The sequence below is a fragment of the Protopterus annectens genome, chromosome 8.part0 (assembly GCF_019279795.1).
Source record: "Protopterus annectens isolate FY-2018-M chromosome 8.part0, PAN1.0, whole genome shotgun sequence".
Taxonomy (NCBI): domain Eukaryota; kingdom Metazoa; phylum Chordata; order Ceratodontiformes; family Protopteridae; genus Protopterus; species Protopterus annectens.
The window spans coordinates 1,966,948,915-1,966,973,857 of NC_056741.1; the positions used below are offsets into that span (position 1 = coordinate 1,966,948,915).

The 24,943-nt window shown below is 41.3% G+C and overlaps 1 protein-coding gene across 6 annotated transcripts in view; it reads right to left on the reverse strand.

Annotated features, from left to right (window-relative positions):
• The window catches only part of ZNF821 (zinc finger protein 821), a 748,458-nt gene that overhangs the window by 20,475 nt on the left and 703,040 nt on the right, over nt 1-24,943 (reverse strand). For all 6 annotated transcript variants that reach the window (XM_044081495.1, XM_044081494.1, XM_044081493.1 and 3 more), the window contains one exon: nt 1,967-2,133. In XM_044081495.1, the coding sequence (XP_043937430.1) occupies nt 1,967-2,133 (167 nt within the window). The remainder of the gene's footprint in view (nt 1-1,966; nt 2,134-24,943) is intronic.

The window sequence follows — 24,943 nt, forward strand, 5'->3', positions numbered from 1 at the left end:
TTACACCGACACACAAAACGTAAACTACACATTACACACAATTACATATCCACTAACCTTAACCCAAACCCTACTACCGCACACTTACCCTACCCGCACCCTAACCCTAACTCACTTAACCCACCCCTAAACCTAAAGTCCGTCACTATCGCACACTTACCCTACCTGCACCCTAACCCTAACTCACTTAACCCACCTTAAAACATAAAGCCCAACACTACCGCATACTTACCCTACCTGCACCCTAACTCACTTAACCCACCCTAAAACATAAAACCCGTCACTATCGCACACTCACCCTACCCGCACCATAACCCTAACTCACTTAACCTGCCCCTAAACTACAGTCCGTCACTATCACACACTTATCTTATCCGAACCCTAAGTCCGACACTACCACACACTCACCTTTCCCACACCCTAACCCTAAATCCCTCACTATCGCACACATACCTGTCCGCTCCCTAACCCTAAATCCCTCACTATCGCACACTTACAGAGTCGCGTTCACAGGTTGCCCATGTCGGTCTTTCGGCGGTCAGGATTTCACCTTGTCGATCACCTTCGTTTTCGGTCATTTGGTCTCGGTGTTTTGCGTGTCGGCGAACTGGTGTTTCGGTCAACTAAAGTAGACCCACATACATATATCTGGAGGTCAAGTCAGACATGTGCTCAGTTTTATGTACAGCGAGTCAGTTTGACTCGCTGAGTACTTATGTATAACTATCAAGAATTCTTCAATAATTAAATGTTTCTGTCTGGAGAGTAAAACGTGTAAGCACCCATGACTGTTTTTTGATGTCAGAAGGGACAGAGTGCAAGTTTTAATAACTATGTGTCTCACTCAGATAATGGTTGCATGATGATGTAGATGGAAACTTAACTTAAAACTGCAAAGCACAAAGATACAAAATAATTAAGCATTTAATGCAGAAAAGATTTACTGATCATGGCACAATTATGCAGAAACATTATGCAGTGCTGTGTCTACCATCTCCAAAATGTCTAATTAAGAAACCCGCTAAGTAGTAAGCACAGCCTACATCAATCTGAAATATTTTACAATACTGTGCCAAAAAGGCTCAGAATATCACAAAAACACCATTTTATTTATTGCTGTACATTTAAAGAGGAACATGTCATGTCATCAATTTCTTTTAGCTTGTGATGAATCAGTATTTTTACTTTATGAGATTCTGAGTGGGCTCTGGGGTTTTTAAGATGAGGCAGTAGAAAGGTTGCTATGCAACCTGTGGTCTACTAAACTGAAGGTGCATGTCAAATTTTGATGTGCAGCTGATGTTGCATATATGGGGAATAGGAACACATTTTCTTTACTGAGGTGTTTTTTATGGCAGATGCAGCAATTGCTTTTTTGATACTCGTGGATATATTTGTGACTTTGATGTTCAGACATGAATCCACTTTGAAGCCCTCAAATGTTTGACTGTAATAGGAAACGAACCAAAACTTTCAGTGAATTCCTGTCAATCTGTTCCGAGTACTGTGCACACTTAGTATAATTACTAATACCACTGGGGAAAAAAGGCAGAAGCAGAAGCAAGACATAATCACTAAGACTGTTTATTATGTACAAAGCTATGCAATACTATTACTATTACCCTTACAGTACTGTATATTATTTTGTGTACACTAGTAAAGTAATCCATGCAACTAAAATAAAAAATATATATGTATTGCTAATACTCAGCTTCAGTGATGTTTATCTAATTATGCAAACTTCCAACTGTAAAAAATATGCTTTTGGCAATAAGAGACTTTTGCCTCAGTACTACAAGGTATCTCAGGTCAGTGAAGGTAATAACTGTGTTGTAGATCAGCTTTAACATTTTAGAATAACATGCTAGCATCTCAACATAATGAAGGTAAAGGACTAATAAATACAGGGAAAAGGCAATCCAAAATGTCAGGCTGTCCCAATAGAAACAAAACCGTTATTGCATACCTTTTAAAGTTATGACTGCTAGAAAACCTGGCTCCACACACAGCACAGTTGGATAGCTGGTCCTCTGAGTGGATGAGCAAGTGGCGACCTAGGGACCCTGGAGAACTGAGTGCCCTTCCACAGACTGGACAGATGTAACTTTTGGCACTGATGGCCATCGCAGTATGCTGAAATAAAGGGAAAAAAAAACTTATTGGGGACATGAACATCTTTAAAAGGCTTCAGTCCCTACCATAAGCAACATCCAGTGGTGTTGAAAGGCCCAACACTGCAGGAGTAAGGTGTATCATTTCCCTAACACCCACCCAGAAGGGCATTATTACACAAACAAAATGAGCTATTTCTTATATTTTGTATTTGTTTTATTATTAGTACATACATACATTTGTTTCACGTTTTTCATGTAAAACAGTTCCTCATCCTAACGTTTTAAAGTTTCTGTTGGGTATCTAATTGTTGTTGGAAGATGTACTTTTATAAGCATTTAATAATGTCTGCACACAAAAACATACTGAGACAGTCTCTCACATATACAGAAACTGAAATACATTCACACACACAGACTTGAGTACATATACAAAAAACACACACAGATGCAGAGGCACAGATACAGACACACACAAACACAGACATACATAGAAATGTACCCAGCAATTACAGACACATTCCTGATTGTGTAATATCTTAGATGTCTCACTGTGATCAAATAAATGAAAAAAATAAATACAGTGCAAATAATTATAACTCTCTCCCACATACATATACCTCTCAGTTATCCCTGACTTTACATAAACATCCCTGACTTAGCCTCATATTTTTGCTCTGTCCCTTGAAAAAATCAAGAAAATTAAATTTCATACTTATTGTTTAAAAAAAAGCATATTGATGAAAAACCTCTTATTATGTTTTTTAAACAAGAAACAATCTTTATTGAATTATTACTTATTACATAGTCAATCATACATTCACATAAATGAAAACAAACCATGGTGATCTATTTTAAATAGGGTTAACTAAGGAAATTAAACTAAACGCTATTGCAAGTCCTACTTTTATCAACAGACTGTGAGCAGTTCCCTTAACTACATTCAAAAGTTCAACAAAAACAAAACAAAAAAAAAACTGAAGCAGCTGCCTGCATGAAAGAACACGCACAGCGGAACCCATTACAAACCAGTAAAAGCTACTGCAAGTCTTACTTTTATCAACTGACTGCGAGCACATTCAAAAGTCCAACAAAAACAAACAAACAAACAAAAAAAAACTGAAGCAACTGCCTGCATACAAGAACACAGACAGTGGAACCCTGTACAAACTAGTAAAAGCTACTTCAAGTCTTACTTTGATCACCAGACTGTGAGCAGTGTAGGTCTATTATAATCTTCTCTCTGTGATACTCCTACTGATTCTTCTGCTGTGCTCACTGCTGGACCCCTCCCCCCTTTTCCTACCATATATTGTAACAAATATACACAGTTTTCCAAAGCTTTGCATTTATTGTATATTCTTATATTTTATTATCCTGTTTATTGTAACAAATACACACAGTTTCCCAAAGCTTTGAATTTATTTCATATTCTACCTCCCTGATGCTCTACTAAATCTGCTTTTGAGTTCACATAGATAAACAAATGCCTTTAGGTACTGACCTGGGCTAGCTGGTTGATTGTTTTTCTCATCTCACAGCTTTCTCCAAGTCCTGGTTTATAGCCTCCCCCCATTCTCTTGTTCTCCTATCATCATTCTCCCTTAAGATACCCTTGGCAATCCTAACATATCTCAGCTTAGTAAAAGCTATTATCTGGTGCAAAAGAAAACCAATATAAACACAGGACTAAAAGTGTCTGCTGTTTGTAACATACATACTCTCCCCCCAAAACCTGTGACACCAGTAAGGCAGAGTATAATTTACCTGCAAACTACCATTATTTCAGTCTACCTGATTGTTTTTTTCTTGATTCACATGTCTCTTCCAGCTGGGCTACCCGCTACGCTCAGGCTCACTCCACTCCCCTACCCCCATTCCAACCCACTCCCCTCTTTCATTACATTTATACTCTCTACACCACACCCCTTCCTTTCTTCCACCCAATCAGCCATTCTAATAAATCAACACCTTTTCTCCTTGATAACCACTCCTTCTACACTCTCCTCCCCTATAGTCTCATTATCTACCCATCCCCTTTCTAGTTCCATCCATTCCCTACCACATACTCCTACTCTCATCTTGAACCATCCCCTCCCACTCTCATACCCATATATGAACATATATACCACTTACCACTACATATCAGCCATATCTACTACTCATTCCCTCTCTTTACTCTATCTCATATCATGTGGTACCTCTATCTCTCAGTTGCCTTTCTCTTCCCCCTCTCACTAACAACCTCCTACCATACTTCACTTTGCCTTCAACCCCTCTCTCCCACCCTCCCTCACACTCTCTCTCAACACCCACTCTGTGACCCATATTTAGTCTCACCATCACTCTTCTTCACCTCACCATCTGACCTCTTCAAAATTACCACTTTTTCTAGCTCATCTATCCCCACTAGTCAGAAACTTAGATATCCATCTACTATGAACCTATGCTTCTATATTCTCACATTCTTTGACACACTTCTCTTGGATGGAGACGTCCACCCCTACCCAGGACCTCCCACCCCTTTCTTGCACAATACATCAACACTAACCCCCCCACCTACTCCCTCTTAACAACACTCCCTCACCTAAATCACTAAAAATCTTCTCACTAAATATTCAAGGCACTGTAAATAAAATAACAGAACTGTACCCATGGATTTCTAATACATCTCCCCACATTCTAACTCTATTGGAAACCTGGCTTAAACTACACATCCTCAACTCGGAAATCTTACCTCCAGGCTACAATATCTTTCACTCAGATAGAAGCAATAAGTGATGGGGGGGGGGGGGCTATCATCTAATCTGAACTACTGAACCTGTCCCCTCTCTCCATCCATCTTTCTCACCTGCAGAAATTCTTATCATTAACTGTCACCCAAACTCACACAAATAATTTACCATAGTCTCTATATACATTCTCCCTGGCAATAATATTTCAGTCCTAGAGAACTTTCTCTCTTGGCCCACTCGACATGTCCCCTATGAAACCATCATACTTGGAGACGTTAACACAGACCGGTCTAAACTGTCCCCCTCATCCCCTACCCATAGTCTCAACCTACATAAATTTTGCCAACACATTTGTACCCCCAATAGAGCTAAAAAAACCTCCCTTTCTGGACCTATCCTTGACTGGATTCTTACCTCAGCTCCCAGCCTTTACCATAACCCTGGTATACTTCTAAACTCTTTAAATGATCACTCCTCAACCTTTATTTATAGATCCAGCCAACATTTTCCCAAAGACCATACTTACAGAATATGCCAGAACCTCACCCACTTTGACCCAGACACTTTTAACTCTAAACTATCTGGCATCAATTAGTCCTTCCTATACCACCTCCCTCTCAATGGAGGCTGTGAAGTCCTTCAATAACATTTTCCTTGACACACTTGATTCTATTGCCCCTTCTAGAAAAATCAGAATTAAATCCAACTATGACCCCTGGCTTATAACACAAATCCGACTGACCATGCACAAAAGAGCTAGCACCTAGAAATCCTGGCTTAAAAATAAGCTCTCTTATCTTTGATGACTAGTTTTTTTGGTCTGGTTTCTGAACTCTTTGTATGTTTGAAGTAAGGACATACAAAGAGTTCAGAAACCAGACCAAAAAAACTAGTCATCAAAGATAAGAGAGCTTATTTTTCCTCTAAACACAGCCTTCACAAAAATAAAAAAAAATCCTGGACCTCAAATCAACAACCTGCTTCACCCAGGTAAACCCACTACTCCCAACCCCTTTCCGCACAACACTGCCACTGAAACTGCCACTCTCCCCAACAACTATTTTCACAGAAACTATCCAAAAGCTCACCCAACCCGTCTATCACCTCTTAACAAAACTCTTCCCAATACATTTTCTTTCTATCCACTCCCAATTACCACTATTAAATCTCTTCTAAATAAACTTAAGCCTTGCTCCCCCTCTGCTGACCCACTACCCTCCCACTTCCTAAATATAGCTGCACAATCCATCACCTAGCCTGTCACTATACTTATTAATCATTCCATCTCTGAGGCCCTTGTCCCAAATATCTGAAAATCCTTTTATGTAAACCCTCTTCGCAAAGGCGTCAACTCTACTGATCCCTCTAACTTTAGACCCATTGCTATCCTGTCACCCCTTTCTAAAATTTTAGAAAAGGGCATCCATGCTCAGTTAATCAAACACCTTCTTGACAACAATCTCCTTACTCCTACCCAACATGGCTTTAGACCTCACTATAGCACAGCCACTGGATTACTCTCCTTTATTCAAACAATAGCTAAAGCCCGTGACAATAACTTGCTCGTCTCCTGTCTATTCCTTGATCTTTCAAAGGCCTTTGATACTCTCATTCTAAATTCCTTACTAAGCTTTCTGATCTACATCTCTCTTCCACCTCCATCAAATGGTTCTCTAGCTACCTCTCTGGCAGGCAGCAATATATCAGCTGGCAAACTGTCCTCTCTCCATTCTTCCCTGTAAATACTGGAGGTCCCCTTCTGTTCAAAATATTCACTAACAAACTTCACTCTGCTACTATCTTCTCTACACTTCTATAATATGCCGATGACTCCACCCTTATTACCTCTGCCACAACATCCCTGAAGTCCTAGCTCTCATTCAACAAACCTTCACCTCTGTCGAAGCCTGGCTGTCTCATAAAAAAAAAAAAACTAAACTCCTTCTCTTTTTCCCTAAAACACTCACCCAGCAAAAACCCTCTTTCTCTATCACCTCTCTTAATAAGACCATCATCAAACCCGAACCTCATACTAAACTACTTGGAGTAATTACTGATGAACTAAAATTCAATACTCATATTCAACAATGTATAAAAAAGGCCCACCAGAAACTCAGACTTCTCTATTGCAACCAGAAATTTTTGTCACCTTCGTCCAAACCTTCCCCACGCTCAGTCCCTTCTTCTAGCCTGTCTTCTCTATGCTGCCCCTGTCCTTACTACTGTTCAAACTTTGCTTATCACTAAACTATAGCAAACTTACCACAAAACAGCCAGGTTTGCCTCTAAGCTCCCCTATAAATTCCACCACTCTCTTGCCCTTAAATCATTCCAATGGCCAGAATTTTCTAAACAACTACTTCTACTCAACTTCACATTACACACAGTATGTCCTGAATGACCACTCTTCCTGCTCTTCCATCTCCAACTTAGTCTCCTACTAGAGCCCCCAATGTCACCCTCTTACTTTCAGCAAACACCTCCTTGACGTATATAAACCCAATAAAATATAGGAAAGTCCCTCTACAAATACACTGTTGCACATGCTTGGAACTCACGCCCTTAAAACATAAGAAGCATTCATCAAAAACATCTGTTCAAAAAATAACTTAAAATTTTTCTTTAGAGTACATGGTCCTGCCCTTGTCTAACCCCACTTGATCTAGCCTCGTCTCAACTTTAACCCCTTTTCCATATTCTACTCTTTACTTACTTGTATTTGCCTCATATACCTCTATACTTCCTTCTCCCCTCACTTCTATATCATATATACTCATATATATCTTTATTTAAAAAAAAAGAAAAAAAAAATTTATTGAATGGTTTATCAATTTGTATGTACTTCATGTCTGATATTCTCCAGACCTATCAATTGTTATTTAACCTACTCTATGTACAGATATTTTCTAAGTGTTGATTTTCTTATCATGTTTCATGGTGATTTTCATTTTTTACTTATTTTTATTTTTTATTTGATTTTTATTGAAAAAATATGTAAAACTTCTGGAGCTTTTCTCCTCGGGTCTCCACTGAAAATGGGCCCCTGGCTCAGTTGGACTAACCCAGTAAACACATGTCAATAACTAAATAAATAAAACAAATAATGGTGTCACTAATTACCAACAATCTTTGACATGAAAACAATGCAACTTTCATAATGGTCTGCCTTACATATGGTATTTGACAAGTTCTATGTTGAAGCATTTCAAACAAGACTCTGTACAAATCATTACAAAATATGACACACTAACTAGGTATACAAGGAAAAGGAGTACATTTTAAAGATATGCAAGAAAAGAGTTTACGGATATCCCTGAACACAACAGTTCTTCGGCAGTGCAGATCTGTAAGAGAAGGTTCACCCTTCCTAAAAGCATAAGTAACTGCCAGTAGGCATTAGGACCAATTGGCATGTAAAAGATTCCTAGGCAGCCTGACTCCCTCCCCTCATACTATAAAGCACCACAATGACCAACCTGTCGAAATATGAGATTAGACATTCTAATGCATCAGAGACTGGAAAGACTAGGAATTTGACACCAACAATGTCAAAAGTGAAGTAATGTGCTAGGGTATATTATGGGGTATGAATCTTCCCTTCCAGAGCTATTATGTTGAGTATGTAACTTTCATATCTTGTAAGAAGTTCATATTTTGTTAAAGCAGGACACAGTTCCAAGCAAATAATTATGGGCAGTCCCCCTTAGGGAACATACTCATAATGGTGCCAAAGGAATGCCTAGACCTATATATAGTGCATTCATCTTATAGGGGCTTACAAAGTTACTGGGATTAGACCAAATGGATATTGTAAAAATGTTGCAAAGAGCTACAGCTAAGAGCTCTAGCAGAAATACCTTTACATTGTGACAAAAGAGATTTATCACATTTATAGGAAATACTGCGGTGGTGGTGCTGCGGTAGCATTGTCGCCTCACAATTAGACGTTGCCCGTTCGATTCTAGTTAGAACGTCTTCTATGTGGCGATATGCGTGAATGGGCGTTCCTTCGTTGAAGGTTGTGCGTTAGGCCCGGCAAGCCAGCACGTAAAAATCTACTGCCAATCATTAGCGGACTGGAGTTCCGCTGTGGCAACCCCTAACAGGACAAAAGACAATAGTAACAGAAGGAAATGCAGGTGGAAAGACATTTGGCTAACTCTATGCTGGAGACCTCCAGGCCAGATTTTTAGTTGAGAAGGCCATAAAAAGAAGTTATATTCTTATCATAACGTTCCATCTGTGTTGTCAATCTTCATTCATTCTTGACTGTAGGGTCTGAGTTCTAACCCTCGGAACCAACTCGGCTGCGATAACAGACTCGCGCCAGCCAGAATCTCTGAAGTTAAGGCTACCTACAATGCCTCTCTTCCCTTCCTCTCAGATCGGGTTTGCCTATAGAGTAGAAAAAAGGATGGAAGCTTTGTTTGAGCAACAACCTTACCAGGATTCCAGGACTAGTTCCAAACCCCCAGGAGTCTTAGGAGGGGGAAGGTGGGTGGGATGTGAAGAATGAATGAAGATCGACAACACAGATGGAATGTAATGCTAAGAACATAACTTCTTTATCTGATGCTGTAAAGCTTCATTCATTCTTGACTGTTGGGACAGAGTCCCTAGCTACTTCAGACCTTGGGAGCCCCTAGGGAAGGATATTCCTGAGTACAAAATAAAGATGAAGGCCACAAGTAGCAGGATAAATTCAAAAGTACCAGGTTTATTCCAAAACGAAAAACAATAAAAGTTAGCGCTTTTGTCTTGCTCCGTTGAGCAAGACTTCAGACAAGTAAAACAAACAAGACTAAACATATTTAAGTATTTTAGGACTAGTCACATGACCACATTAATTAAATAAATTGAAAGTCTAAAAGGCACAGTTCTTCTCAACAAGAGAATTCAATGCATATGAAACTGTGTACATAACCAAATAAAGTGCATACATACTATCTAAAAAAAATTGTTATTAAATTAAGTTATATTAAATTATGAATAAATTAGATTAACAACTAGTCATGTAATCGTGAATAACCTGCATGTAACCTGTTCTAAAAAGCAGACATTATGCTATACTTAAAATACATATAGTAAAAAATCACTTTATTTAAGAAAAGCATAATTTAGGAAATATATAATGTATTAAAACCTTGTTAAAAACCATGTTATAAAAAGGGTTAAAAAAACATGTTTTAAAAACTGCTGTTAAAACTGTTTTATCCAAAGGTGCAAAGGAAATTTAAAAGTGCAGGAAAGCTATTGTAAAAATAATAATAAATATACACCATGCAATCTGGAAAATACTGATAAAGAACCTACGTGTTTATCTTAGTTCCTTAGTTTAAGTACACAGGCTAAAGAGCACAAATTGTTTAAACCTGGAGGGTTATAGGCATTCACTTTTATCTGCCATAACTCACACAATTCTAATTTCAAAGAATGGGGCCCCCCAAGATCCTGTTCTACTCGATCAATGGCCCTGAAAGTAAAACTGTTGGGGGTTTTCATAGATATGCGTAGCCAAAGCATTTTCTAGTTTGGATTTCCTAATACTGTACATGTGTTCATAGACTCTGTCCCTGAAATTACTATTGGTCTTGCCAATACAGAAACACGAACACAGTTTATAACTTGCCAGATAGACAACACCTTTAGTAGCACAATTAAATCTTTTATTAATACAGTATGTTTTATTTCTAATGGTAAAAGAGTTGCCAACCTCCATGTACCTGCAGTCATTGCAGCTTTCACATTTGTACATGCCTGGCGTCCTCGCCTGTGGAAACCTACTTCTTTCTAATAGGTTCTTAAAATTCAATCCTCTTCTATAAACAATTTTGGGCTTTGGCCCAACCATAACATCCAAATGTTCATCTGAGGTTAGCAAACTCCAATTATTGTATAAAATTTGACATCTATCGGAGGCATCTACACTGTAAGTGGTGATAAAAGTTACTTTAAATGGATTCAACGTATCAGGTTGATTTTGTTCCATATTAGGCCAATTATTAGTGTTGATGCCAGATTGTGTTGTCAAAATAGGATTAAATATACCACTGTTCCTTTAGTACTGCACCTCTCCAATCATTTCTTCCAATAACTGGAGGGGATACCCTCATTTCAAAAATATGTCGCATAACGTCTGACATTCTATCTCGAAATCATTGTCATCAGAGACCATACGGGCCGCTCTGACCAGCTGGCCTTTGACGACAGATCTCTTTTTGCTGGTAAGGATGACAGCTGGTGAAATGAAGAAATTAATTGGAGTAGGTGTGTTTTCCGTGGATTCTAGCTTTAAAAACCTTACTCTTCCTGTCCTTATATACATCAACATCTAAATATGCTATACTATCCATTCCTAAACTATAAGTAAAGGACAAAAATTGCGTTGTGCCATTTAAATATTCGATAAAATTCGGAATAGTGTCAAGATTTCCTTCAAAAATAATAAACACATCATCCAAACATCTGGTGTAATAGGCTATATTTTTACTAAATATGTTGTTATTAAATACAAATTGCTGCTCCCAATGGGCCATCACTATGTTGGCAAAATTTGCCCCACATGGAGAGCCCATCGCAACACCTGTCTTTTGTAAAAAATATTTCTCCTCAAACATAAAATAATTGTTGGATAAAATCAGACCAAAAAATTAATGAACCAGCTCAATTTCCCTTGCAGTACAACCCTTTTCAAGCATAAAACTAGACACCCATTCAATGCCTGTTTCTACAGGAATAAGCATATAAAGGTCCTTATCATCATATTTGTACTCAAGGCCATTGATGCTTTTTAAAAAGGACCAAGAATCTTTACATATATGCTCTACTTGTTCTACCAATTTCTTTAATATAGTATCAACATCAACATCGACAAATGGTCGCAAGGGGGGATCATCCAAATTCTTATGATTGGTGTAAGGGGGGGCTAAACAAGACAGGTAATCATACAAATCAGTAGTAATTCTAGACTCAATAAACAAGTTGTTCAGAAATACTTTCACTTTCTGCTGGGCCCTATTTATCTAAGCATACGGTTCTTATAGTCAAACTCATCGAAAAATACAAGGCCACCACCCTTATCAGGTTTAACCACCCGTACATTCTGGTGGTGTAAAGAACCCAATAAATCCCAGTCTTGTTCACTAAAATTCAAAATCTTGTTATTGGAAACAGAAGTTCTGTTTTCCAACATATTGCGCAAGTCCAACTCACAAATTTGTTCAAATGTTGACAAAGAAGTTAAATGTGGGTTGAATGTGCTCAAGACCCTACATTCCCTATGGACCACTGGTTGGTTATGGAGCATACTTTCCAGGTTCAATTTGAATATAAAAAGTTGCAAGTCTACTCTCGACCTGGACAAAACCGACCTGTGGTCAGGGACAAAAGTTATGCCCCCTGCAAGTAAATCCACTAAAGAAGTGTCGCCAACCACATTTGAATAATTGAAAATCTTAAAATCTTGGTCGCTGTTAAAAATTATGTTAAAACCAGTACTGGAGAAACCAGCTAGGTTGTGTCTAGCTGGGCCAACAGTTACCTTTGAGCCATGTTGTTGCTTCTCTGGTTGCTGGCATTCTGGGACCGCCCCCTCTTGTGGAAATTTTGGGTGTTACTGTTATAATTATATTCCCGGTTGGGGGGACCATTGTTTTGATTAAAATTCTCATCACTCACATTCGAGTTGGGGTTCCTGACTGAATATTTATTCTCGTTATTGTTACGTAAGTGACCATTCCAGCCGGTACCTTCTGATTGTTGCTGACTCATCACCTGCTGCTTCTGCATAGCTACGTCTCGGCAATTGTGCATGAAGCCTGTCAGCCATCTGATTATGCTCATTATTGTACGAATGAGTGGAGGGATTCAACCGCTCGTGTAGGTGGGGGCTTCGGGTAAGCAATGTCTATCATATTCATTGCTATCCCATTCAAGCTTTTTATTTTTAGTTAATTTAAACTTAGTCATCTGCCCTGTGATGCTGGTGAATATCCACTCGTATTCATATTTATATCTTATAAAATCAGCATCATTTTTGATATTGTTGTCCAAGATGCTGATCTCTCCATTTAAAGTTTCAATAATGGAAGCATAATGTTTTATAAACATTTCAATGAGCTCTAGACCTTGTTTGTCAAACAAGGAGATGAGTTTGTGATTAAAAACAGAATTACAAACCAGCCCAGTCAGGAAATGCCAGGTTCTTAAGCCTTTTGGAACCTGGCGCCGCTGCAAACATTTCCTGAAATAAGCTATTTCTAGCTGCAGCTTTTTTACCTTGAAGGATTTAATGTCCAACATTTTTAAATTGTCCACAATGTTGGAATTACCTTCACTTAAATGAGAATTATGCGTTTGCATATTTTGTTCGTTCAAAAGTACAGGCTGATCAAGCCAAGATTTTAAATTGGTACCAGTTATTTGGTGGTGTAAGATTAAATGCACCATTAGAAACAACATTAGGCTCAACATTAAAAGAAGCAACATGCTCGGTATTCGGTTGTGTTGCCCTCATTTCACTCAGGGCTCGTAATCTAACAGCTGTAACATGCGTAGTAGAATGTGCTTCCTTAACGGTAATAAATGCAGTTGTAGAGTTCTCCTTTGGGTCAGGCTTCCCAATTAAACTAGTGCCGTTTTCGCCAAAATGAACGGCATTCTGTAAACTGTGCTGCTCTGAAGTACTGGATAGTACTCCCTTACCAGTGTTAGATGAAATTGCAGAGTTCCCCTTCGGGTCAGGCTCCAGTAATGAAATAATGCCGTTACCACAGACGGCATTCTGTTGGCAATGTTGCTCTGAAATGCACGATCCTTTAGACAGGTTTGGTAGGTTATTCACTATTGAAGTAAGCTCGTCTACCTTCTTACAACCAAATACAGAGCATGTTATTCGGAATGGGTAGGACATTGGATGAGTTAACATTGACAGCTGTGACACCAAAGCCATTAAAGTAACCCCATGTGGTATCTTGCCAGAGGAACTAAGGTGACTGCCACCGCTAATGGACCCAAGGAGCTGCAAGACCTGGCGGGCTGGAACTTTGTCTTGATAGAGTATCATTTTTAGTTGTAACCTCAACTTTTCCAGTCTGTGAAGAGGAAGAGCAGCCATGCAGGATCTTGTATTTAGTCTCACTCAGATGAATTCCTGTGTAGGAGATAACTTTTGACATTTCTCTGTTGATCGAGATGCAATCCTTAGAACAGAGTTCCAAGGTGGAAAGCAGAAGATGCCTGGTGAGGGATACTTGTAGCCTTAAGTGAGCTGCTACCACTGCCATGCATTTGGTGAACCCTGGGGGCTGTGGTGAGACTGAAGGACAGTGCTCGAAATTGGTAATGCCTGGCTCCTAGCCAGAAGCGGAGGTATCTCCTGGAGCATTTGTCCATTTTTATGTGGCAATACGCATACTGAAGATTTATCAAGCACATCCAATCATCTTTCTCAGAAAAGGAAAGACGCACTGAGCCATGACCTTCTGGAATTCTGTTTGTTGAACAAACTTGTTCAACACACTGAGGTCTAAGATTGGCCTCCAGTCCCCTGCCTTTTTTGGCACTAAAAAGAATCTTGAGTAAAATCTGGATCCTATTTGGGTCTGCTGGGACTGTTTGGATGACTCTTCTTTGAAGCAGCTTTTGGATTTCGAGTGGTGCTATATCCCTCTGACTGGGTGGATCATCAGGGATTCGTCTTAGTGGTTGGGGATAAAGATTGAAGGGAATATGGTAAAATCTGGTAATTATCATCTGCACTCAAGAATCTGAGGTTATTGTGTACCAGGCTGCGTGGTGCAGAGTAAATCTTCCCCTGACTGCCTCCAGAGGTAAGCAATTGGGCCTCTGCTCAACAGCACTGGTAGGGTTGCCCAGAGAAAGAATCCCTGAAACCCTGATTACGCGGGCCCCCTCTGCCACGGGAGGGGTGTCTTCCAGAAGCGTTGCCCCCTCTGCCATGGGAGGAAAACTCACCATGCATGTCCTGAAAAGGCCCTTGGGACTTTCTGAACTACATCTTTCCACTCCTCTGATTCCTGGAATAAGGTAGTTGAGGGGTGGAAAAACACATGCCCACAGCAGAAAGGGTCTTTCCATCCTTCTCACACCTGGCTAATGTGTCTATGACTTTTGGTGCAAAAAGGGACATAGCATCAATGGAAGCATTGATAAAGGAAGACTTGAAGGGATCCGCAAAGTCACACAAAAGCACCCAGGGGTGACGCCTAATGGCAATGCCTGTACCCGCTGCCCTGGAAGTCCCTTTGGCTCTATGTGCAATAAGTCACATGGACGAGTTGGAGATGGACTCTAGGGTGGCAAGCTAAGAGGCAACCTTATCATGGACCTCATCAGACACTGCTCCTGCTAAGGTTTCTGAAAGCTCGGTTATTAGATCCCTTTGGAGTCGTACAAAATGTGGCAGAAAATTCAAGGATTGTATGGCGAAGGTTGATGAAACAAAGACCCGCTTCCCAAATCTGTCCATCACCCTGGACTCTCAGGAGGATGGACAGTTAGACTCTCCTCGAAGAGTTCCTTCTTTGTGTCAGCCGCCACCACCATGGCATCTACAGCTAGGCCTTTTGACCAGTGAGGCTGATCCTCGGGAGCGGAAATAATTTTGTCTGGTCTCCGGGGAATTGGCTCTATAATATCAGGGGCCTTCCACACACACACTGCACGATAAGTCTGACCAGTTCATTGGCAGGTGGGGTCACCCAAGAAGTAGAAGGGCTGGCACGAAAAGCCTGCAAGAAAACAGATTCCGCAGAGGATGGGTTTGTGGAGTTCCAATCACACCTCTGTTTTAAAATTTCCAGGATGTTTCTGAAGGAGAGATATTCAGGGGTTGATCAAGAGGACCATTCCCCTTCATCGTAATCTGTATCCTCCATGACTGATTCTTCTGGAGAATCCATGTGCTTCCTCTTGCATGTTCTCTTATGGGGTGGTTCCTCTGGGGGAAGACCCAAGGAGGACTCCGAAGAGAGAGGGACCCTCCAACAGGGTGTCTTGCTGCTTTTTTGCCTGTTGCCCCAGTGTAACAGATTGTGACAGCTGGGAGCCAGAGGATACATAGATGTGACACTCTGACGCGGATGGTGCCAGCTGTGAGACTGCAGAGGCCAGGGCTCTCTCCATAATCTGAAGGCAGCCCTGCTCAAAGAGAGATAGAAGCCTGGAACCGAGACAGGCAATCCTTGGAAATGGGTCACACCCTGCTCAGATGAGCTCACCTCCAGAGTAGGAGCCACAAGAGGACCAGGAACCGTAAACGGTGCCATGTAAAAAAATTGGAGCCGATCCACGGATCCTTAAGCCAGCAGCCAAGTCATGGTCCCAAGGGTGGGCCGGCTCCAACAGAGCCGCCAACCACAGAGTTGGTTCTGGAGCTGAAGTGAGGTCCACCATCGGCACCGAAGTAGTTGGCACTGGGAACCTCGAAGTTGAGGGCTCCAAGACACGCAGAGAGGTTTAAGGAGGAGCATAAGTGGGAGTCCTTGGAGAGTAAACCTCAGCTCTGGATGAGAGAGAGGGGCTAGATGGGGCAGGAAGACCTCTGGCCGCCAACAGTTGGTCTACTAATCTGACTACATCAAGCTCTGAAAGGCTCCTGGTGGAACTGACGGACATCCCTGAGGGCGATTCTGGTCTTTCAACGAAAAGGCTCAAATGTTGACCCAAGAAGGGGTCTACATATGGGGAGTACCTAGTCCTGGGTATACTCTCAACCTTTGGCACCATGGTCGGCTGACCAATAATTTGTTATGCAGGGGAGGAAGTGGCCGGTATGGGCAAACTATTGTTGGTGCCAATAAAAGGGTCAGTGCCGTAGTGACTTTTGTATGTTCAATGGTCGGCAGCACCTTGGGGGAAGTTACAAGCTTCGGTGCCAGGACGACAGTGTGTATCGATTTTGGTATCTTAGGCCTCAGTTCTGAGGGATGTGTCGGGACCTGGCCCTTAGTAGATTTAGACTCAGGAGTTTTAGAGATGCTGTAACAGGGCGATTCCTTTTCTTTGACTCTTTTTTGGGAGACTTAAACATCTCCACCTCAGACAAAGCCTCGCTAAAAGGGCATTTTAATAGCCCCTTGAGGATAGTTTGTTGTGCCTCTCTACAAGAGTTCGAGTGCTGAACCCCTTGCAGAGTTCACATGGTGGTTCTAAATGTGGCAACCCCAAACAATACACACAAGACAGATGCTCATCTGAATTGGGCATCTTTCTGCCACATTCCTCACACTGCTTGAAAAGTACAGTTTTGTACACTTACCATAAATGTAGATGTTTGAGTGTATTCACTGTTGCAGTCATCACACTTGGGTTATCCTGCCAAAGGTAGCCCTCAGTCAGCCAGAATACCAGAGGCTTAGTATTTCTGTGTCAGTTGCTGTTGCTCCAGAAATGATGTCAGGTCGTCAGTGGTATAAATACAGGCAGCCAACGCCATTACATCAGTTTTTCTTGCCCCAAATGTCAGCAGCCCCCAATAGGGAGCTAAGTTATGGTGGAGTAACACCACCAGTAGAAAGTAAATACCAATAGCCCTGTAAGGATGAGGAAGAGAGAGAGAGAGAGAAAAAGAGAGACAAGGGGTTGCAGGGTGAGAAACCAGGACTGCAACAGTGAATACACTTGAAAATCTACATTTATGGCAAGTGTACACAACTGTACTATGTTCTTCGTGTTTCACTGTTGCAGTCATCACATGTGGGTTGATTCCCAAAGCTGAGGAACGGGTAGAGGCAGTCAAGAAGAGTTGGGGGTGGCTAGTATGCTACGCAGGACTGCAGTTGCAAAACCTGCCCTAGATTTTGAAAAGAAGAGTCTCGCGGCATACCAGACTCCAAACGGGTCTCGGTAGTTGCCAATGAGTACCGGTGAACTGGCGACTAGCTTAACGGAAGCGTCATTAACAGTTTTGGACCTGTGCGGTCTGTCTCTGCCTTTATTCTTATGTTTTTTCAGAAAATCGGTAGTCGGATGGCTTACCGAAGCCATTTTGGAATACGGAGATCGAGAGCAGAAGTATTTAAGGGTCCGACGATGAATAGTTTGGGCATTGAACAAAGCACAAAACCGGCAGCGAGGGACATTGTGGTCCAGGCCTAAACAGGTGATGCAGGAAGAATGGAAATCTTGGTGTGGTATTTGCTTTCCACAGGCGAGACGATTGTTAACTTTTTCTGACATCGGTTAGAGCAAGAAAAAAGGATCCCCAATGGGGCACTTAGCTTTAGAAGACTTCAACTTCAATTTCGGAAACGAAAACTCAGGTAGCGGCTGATCGGTACTCGTGCAAACTGCTTCTACTTCGGGCTCCTCAGCAAGAAAGACTGATGTAATGGCGTCGGCTGCCTGTTTTTATACCACTGATGACTTGACGTCAGTTCTGGAGCAACAGCAACCAACGCAGAAATACAAAGCCTCTTGTATTCGGGCCGACTGTGGGCTACCCCTGACAGGATAACCCAAGTGTGATGACTGCAACAGTGAAACACGAAGAACATCCAGTAGTTCCTTTATGCCTCTCTGCCATCTTTCAAAAAATATTCTAGAAGGCACGCGCACAGACACAAACTTACTCACACACACGAAGTAACAGAAAAACAGAGAAAGAATTTTCTTTTCAAGTTGTACCAACAATGGTAGCTAGAGAAAAATACCCACAAAGGGTAAAGGGAAGAAAAGAGGGAAAAGGGGATACCAATCATTGTATTTAAAAGATTTACCAGAGTTAAGAGGGAAGGGAGGGGCCTATACCAACAATAGTAAGTCAAATATTATACCGTCAAGGTAAAAAGTGAAAATAAAGCACTCAATCAAAAAACATAGCAGAAACAAAAAATATCAAGTAACAAGTTAAGAGCTAAAGGAAGAAATTTTTATATATATATATATGAAAAAGTTAGCACTTAGTTGAGAGCATGGCTGACATGTCAAATTCTACGCAGCAAACGAGATCTGAAGAGAAGAGAGGCATTGAGGGTAGCCTTGGCTTGAGAGTTTCTGGCTAGCACAAGCTTGTTACAGTGGCAGAGTCAGTTCCGAGGGTCAGAACAGAGACCCAACGGTCAAGAATGAATGAAGATTGACAACATCAGATCAATTAATTATCCTTGTGTAAAGACTTCATGCTGTCAAGCTACAATCTCAGCTGTCAGTGCACATCCATTCAATGTAGGACATACTGTCCAATTTAGAGTATTTTAGAAAGACTAGAGAAAGATGAAGTATTTTAAAATGGGTTACTGTACCACTTCAGACATAAATGAATGTTGAGTACAGACAGTAACCTGTCTTTGTGAAAAAAGTATGGAAGGTCAACCACTAAAACACAGTTCAGAAATCGTAGTCAAAGCGACAGCCACAAGAAAGAGTCCTCCAAGAAAGGTATTTCAAAATTTACATAAGATGTGGGTTCAAAAGGATGCATATCCAGTTTCTCTTACATAAAGAAGAGGTACCAAGTTCTGGATCCTATAGGGAAGAGCAGATAAAAAGGGAACTTTCAAGAAGTCTTATAAGCTTTAAGTGAAGCTAAAGAGGAGGACTAGACATTCCAGTGAAAATCCAATATTGCTACAAGGTGCATCTTGTATGAAGATTGTCAGACCTGTGTCGAAACCTATCCAAGAGTCAGTTCAGGTGGCATACAGGGATAAAACAATGACTACTGCCCAGTCAATCTGGGTTCAATTAGTGGCTTGGATGACTGATTAGGCTGACAGGGAGTAACTGGCATGCTCGTTGGTGGAATGGGTAAGGTATGACACAGCCAGCCATAGAATGAACCAGGCTCTGTGGAGGAATAAGAAAAAAAAAATGATACAGCTGGAGTCGACTCTGGAATGCAGATGGGGCAGGCTTGCTGCAGCCTATTTCCAAAAGAGCCTCCAGGCCAGTGAAAAGATGAAGCATCCCTCAAGGTGTATCAATATGCGTCATCTGAATTTGTTCATCAACAAAAGGCCTTCTCAGGAATATTATGGTCCTCCAGATCACGTATGCATTCAAGTCATTAGATCACAAGTACTAGTATGATGTAGTCATAGTCCATATGATGTAAATGACCAAAAACATCCCTGGACTACATGTAGAGAGACATAATGGAGCTCTTGGATTGTGTGACCCAGGCTGGTATGAGTCTAGCACTGAGCAGCATTCTACCTTCTTCAAGGATGATACTACAGTATGATTATTTATTTATTTATTTTTTGTTTTGTTGACGAAAAAGTCGACTAGGTCCATAGAGCCTGTTTTCAGGCTTTTCCTGGAGAAATGGAGAAGATGCAAATATGGCCATGTGTTGGAATGTGGCCGGAGGGAGGAAACGAACAACCACATAAACACAGGGAGAAGCTGAGGCACACAGAAGGCACCCCAGCCGAGAATCGAACCGGAGAACCTCTTGCTGTGAAAGTCCCATACCATACCCTTGCATGCTATGATTAGAAGATGACTGACTTTAATAAATGGATTAGTTTTTGATGTCAAACCAAGGGGTACAATATTTGTAAGCATGGGAGGATATGATCAATATACAACACTGCTTTGCCAAGGCTGGTCTGCACCTGTCCCCTTCTAGGCTTTCAAATACTGGCTAAAACACTGCCTTGCCCCATTATGCCTTTTTAGACAGTATCAAACTGGCAAATCTTCTGACACAGCAAAAACAACCATAAAAAAACTAAAGGTGTTACTGCTCAATGCCAAAAGTCTAAATAAATAAACTCCACTCCCTCCAAACTCTCTTCAATCTGGAGAATGCAGAAACTTGTACACTTACACAGACATGGTTTAAAGCCATGGAAAGCACCATGGCAATGCAGGTCTACAATACCTTCCACACATTTAGATTAGCTGCTGTACAAGTAGGGAATAAAGGTGGAGATGTCACAATTTACATAAAAAACAAACATATTTCAAAACGCTGGTCAAGCTGGATGATATGCTCGAGTTTCTCCATGTTCAAATTAATAAGCAAAGTCCCATACCATACCCTTGCATGCTATAACTTCCCCTATATGACCCAAGAAATACATAACACATACTTAAACTTACTTGAGATACTCACCATTCCACTCAATACCATATTCAAAGGTAACTTTAACTTCTTCACTATTAACTAGAAATCATACACAACCCCAAAAGTTGCAGGCCCAGAGATTCATGGACTTTGTCAACAAAAACACCATGGTCCAGATAGGCCATACACCCACTAGGTGTAGATATGCTAGTGCTAGATATGGTCCTCACTAACATGGAAAAACTCTGCTCATCCCCAGTGTAATGTCCTCTCTGTTAAGGACGGACCAGAAATCTATCTCCTTTGAAGTAAAAAAAAAAAAAAAAAAAAAAAACTGGGACCCTTGCCAACCCTGGAAAATTTAAGAGCTATTCCAAGGTAAACTTCCTACTATGAAGTGATAACCTGTCAGATGTTCGGGTCTATATTAGAACATTGAAGTTTCAAAACTTCAAATGTTCTAATATCGAACCCTATTCAGCAAAAGCTGAAAATATCGAAGCAACAGAAAAAAACATTTTCCTATGGAAATAATTTGGTTGTCCGTTTCTGTTGTTTCGGTATTTTCAGCGCTGTGGTGGAAAGTTACGGGCCAGGTTCAGGTAAGTGTGCGATTGGGTGTGGGTTAGGGTAGTTAGGGTGCGGGTTAGGTATGTGTGCGATTGTGTGGACGTGAGGGTTAGGGCAGGTTAGGTGAGTTAGGGTTAGGGCGCGGGTCAGGTAAGTGTGCGATTGTGTGGACGTGAGGGTTAGGGCGGGGTAGGTGAGTTAGGGTTAGGGCACAGGTGAAGTGAGTGTGCGATAGTGACGGTCCTTAGGGTTTGGGTTTGGGTTAAGGTAAGTGGATAGTTAGTGGTGTGTATATAGTTTAGTGTAGGGTTAGGTGTAAGATTTTAGGTGTATGTATGTGGACTGCTGTTCGTTTGGTGTGCTTGTGTTGTGTGTATGTGTTTTGGAATAGCAAATTTTTTCCCTAGGAAAAAATTTGCTGTTCTGTATGTTCGATGTTTTCAGCTTTCGCTGAATAAGGTTTGATATTAGAACATTCGAAGTTTTGAAACTTCGATGTTCTAATATAGACCCAAATTTTCAATCCCCTCACCATAACCATGACAACATTACTGCCTATGTAGAATTATTCACAGAGACCCTGTACAATCATGTTAACAGATACACACAGGCAGATGTGACCACCAGGAATAAGCAGGGAACAAACTCAAGAAAGAAAGTCATGGCTAAAATGAATAAGTACAACACCCAGTAGGATATAAACTTTCTCATCAATCTAAACAAGCAGCTCGGAGGACAAATCAAGTCTAACACAGCCAAATTTAAAATAAAAATATCCTCCCAAACTAAGGACAACCATAAGGCTTTCTTTAGCTGTGCTGACACTTCAAAGACGGTACACAACAATGTGCAGAACTAACTGTAAATGAAGCAACCTACACTGAACCAAAATATACAGAAAATCTACTGGCTGACAACTTCAGTTCTAGTTTTACACCCTCTTCCCTGCCCCCAGTCACCCCACAGGAAATACCATTAAACACCCCCCCAACTATCACTAGGGAGCAGGTCTTCAATGCACTCTCCAAGGCCAGTATCGTCATATTCATGAGCCGAATAATATCCTCGGATGTCTCCTAAATGGTATGATACATGGGCTATCAGGACCACTAGAGTCACTACTTAACCGTAGCCAAGAGAGAGACTTTGTGCTACCTGAATGGAGAACTGCAGAGGTCATCCCTACACAAAAGGGCAGGCTATCTATGGACCACAGCAACTACAAACCCATCAAGTCTAACCAGTCTTGTATACAAAGCCATGTAAAGAATTATTATGGAAATGATTAACAATAACATAGGAAATCTTCAGACATTTGATCCAATCCAGTTTGGTTTCAAACCTGTTGGATTTCGAGAGGTCACCAAAGCAATTGACAAAGGCAAAACACTGAATGCTGCCTAGCTTGAGCTAGCAAAGGTATTTGATATATTGTAGAGAAACTCATGGAATTGAGTATAAACCCATATGTTACCTGCAAGACAGCCTGGGGGCTCTCACAGAGGATCCAAGAAGTTAGGATAGGAGAGTTCACCTCCACAAAAAGGCCGGTCACTAGTGGAGTCCCTCAAGGCTCTATGTCTCGTCCACTCATCTTTGGCATCTACTTCTCTGAAGTCAAGGCCAACATCAAGGGCCTCTGGTTAACTTTGCAGACAATTGCAAACTAAGTGCAGTCACAGAATCACCCAAGGCACTAATATCCTCCAAGAAGGGCTCCCTCAGACAGATAACTGGTGCTACAGCCATGGTCTAATATTCAATGCCAAGAAATGTGCAACAGTATCCTTTGGGAGATCGGCTGCCATTGGAAACTACCTCAGTGTTAACACACCCCTACGAGTAGACCCAGTAATCAGGGATTTGGGGACATGTATAGACAGTAACCTGGCCTTCAACCATCATGGGTCCATGTTAGTAAGGAAATCATTCTATGCAGTACAACTTATAAGCAAGGGTATGGCATCTAGGGCCAAGAAAGCCATCATTCCAATGTATTCGGCCCTCATCAACTAGTTATTGAGTACATCCCCTTAGGTATGTATCTGACCAGGCACATGCAACAACTGGAACGTCGCAGAGGTTCCTCATAAAAAAGATGCAAATGTACTACACAGACTGTCTGAAAGCCTTATCCCTGTACTTGGTCTCCTACAGATACCTGGGGAACAATCTAGGACTGGCATAAAAGGCATCCTTGCATCCCAGTTTGATAGGCCTTCTGTACATTTGCAAAACAAATGGCATCAGAATTACCTGATTGACAGACTTTGTTTGTGACATAAATGGGACATATTGGAGGCACGGGTATGTGTCTCAGAGACTACCCCTTCTCTGGAACAGGCTTCCTCTCCACTTGAAGCTAAGTTCTTCCCTAACCCAATTAATTCAAACATAACTTAGACCAGTGGATAGGGAATTGAAATTCACCTCTGGTCGGGCACCTACATCCCTAATGGACAGAGGCAGCCTGTAAATACTTGACCATCTAAGCCTGAGCCTACATATACCCTTTAGAATAATCTTAAGGTTTCTAAAATTTGTCAGATACATTCGGGATACATGGCTAGGCTTAAAGACATCCCTGTAGTTGTTAGCCTAGTATACATCTATGAACCTATACTACTGGCAATCAGAAGGGGATCTCTGTTTGAATTGTTCATTCCGCCACACTCAATGCTTCTCAACACGAGAGATATGGAAGAGTCTCTCCTTACTTGATGATTATGTAGCCCAGGCAGGTATGACCCTGACCTTGAGCAGTATCCTACCTTCACCAAGAATGATGCCACAATACAGAGATAAGATCATCAGCTTTAACAATTGGCTTAAACTCTGGTGTCATTCAAAGGGGATCCAATGTCTGTCTGCCTGGGATGACATGCTGGACAAGCCACGCCGGCTTGCACCTGTCACCCCTGGGATTCCGGATATTGGCAAAGGCTCTTGCCACCCCATAGTGCCTTTTTAGGCAAGGCTCAAATTCTAAACCTACCACCCTAGAACACAAAAGGAAAAAACTAAGGGTAATGCTGCTCAATGCCAGAAGTCTAAATCTCAAAATGCACCGAGGCCCTTCTCAGTATGGAGAACATCGATGTCTGTGCAGTGACAGAAACCTGGTTCAAGGCTCCTGAGAGCACCCCAGCACTATCAGGTTTTACCTCTTATCATGCGTTCCGCCCCAAAATCCAGACAATACCAAGAAAGGAGGGTATCCATATTCATCAAGGACACCCACACCTCAAGACTGGTGGCAACGCACGATGCATCGGAGACCATCCAGGTGCAATTAACCATAGGCAAGACTGCTCTGCAAATTGTAGCATGTTACAGGCCACCCTCACAAACTCAGGAACCTCACATGGCCTTCCTGAAAACACTAGAGGGATAAATGTATCACCAAACACCATCATACTAGGTGACTTCAATTACCCTAATATAGACTGGGAACACTACTCAAGCCCAAACACCCTAGCCCAAAAGTTCCT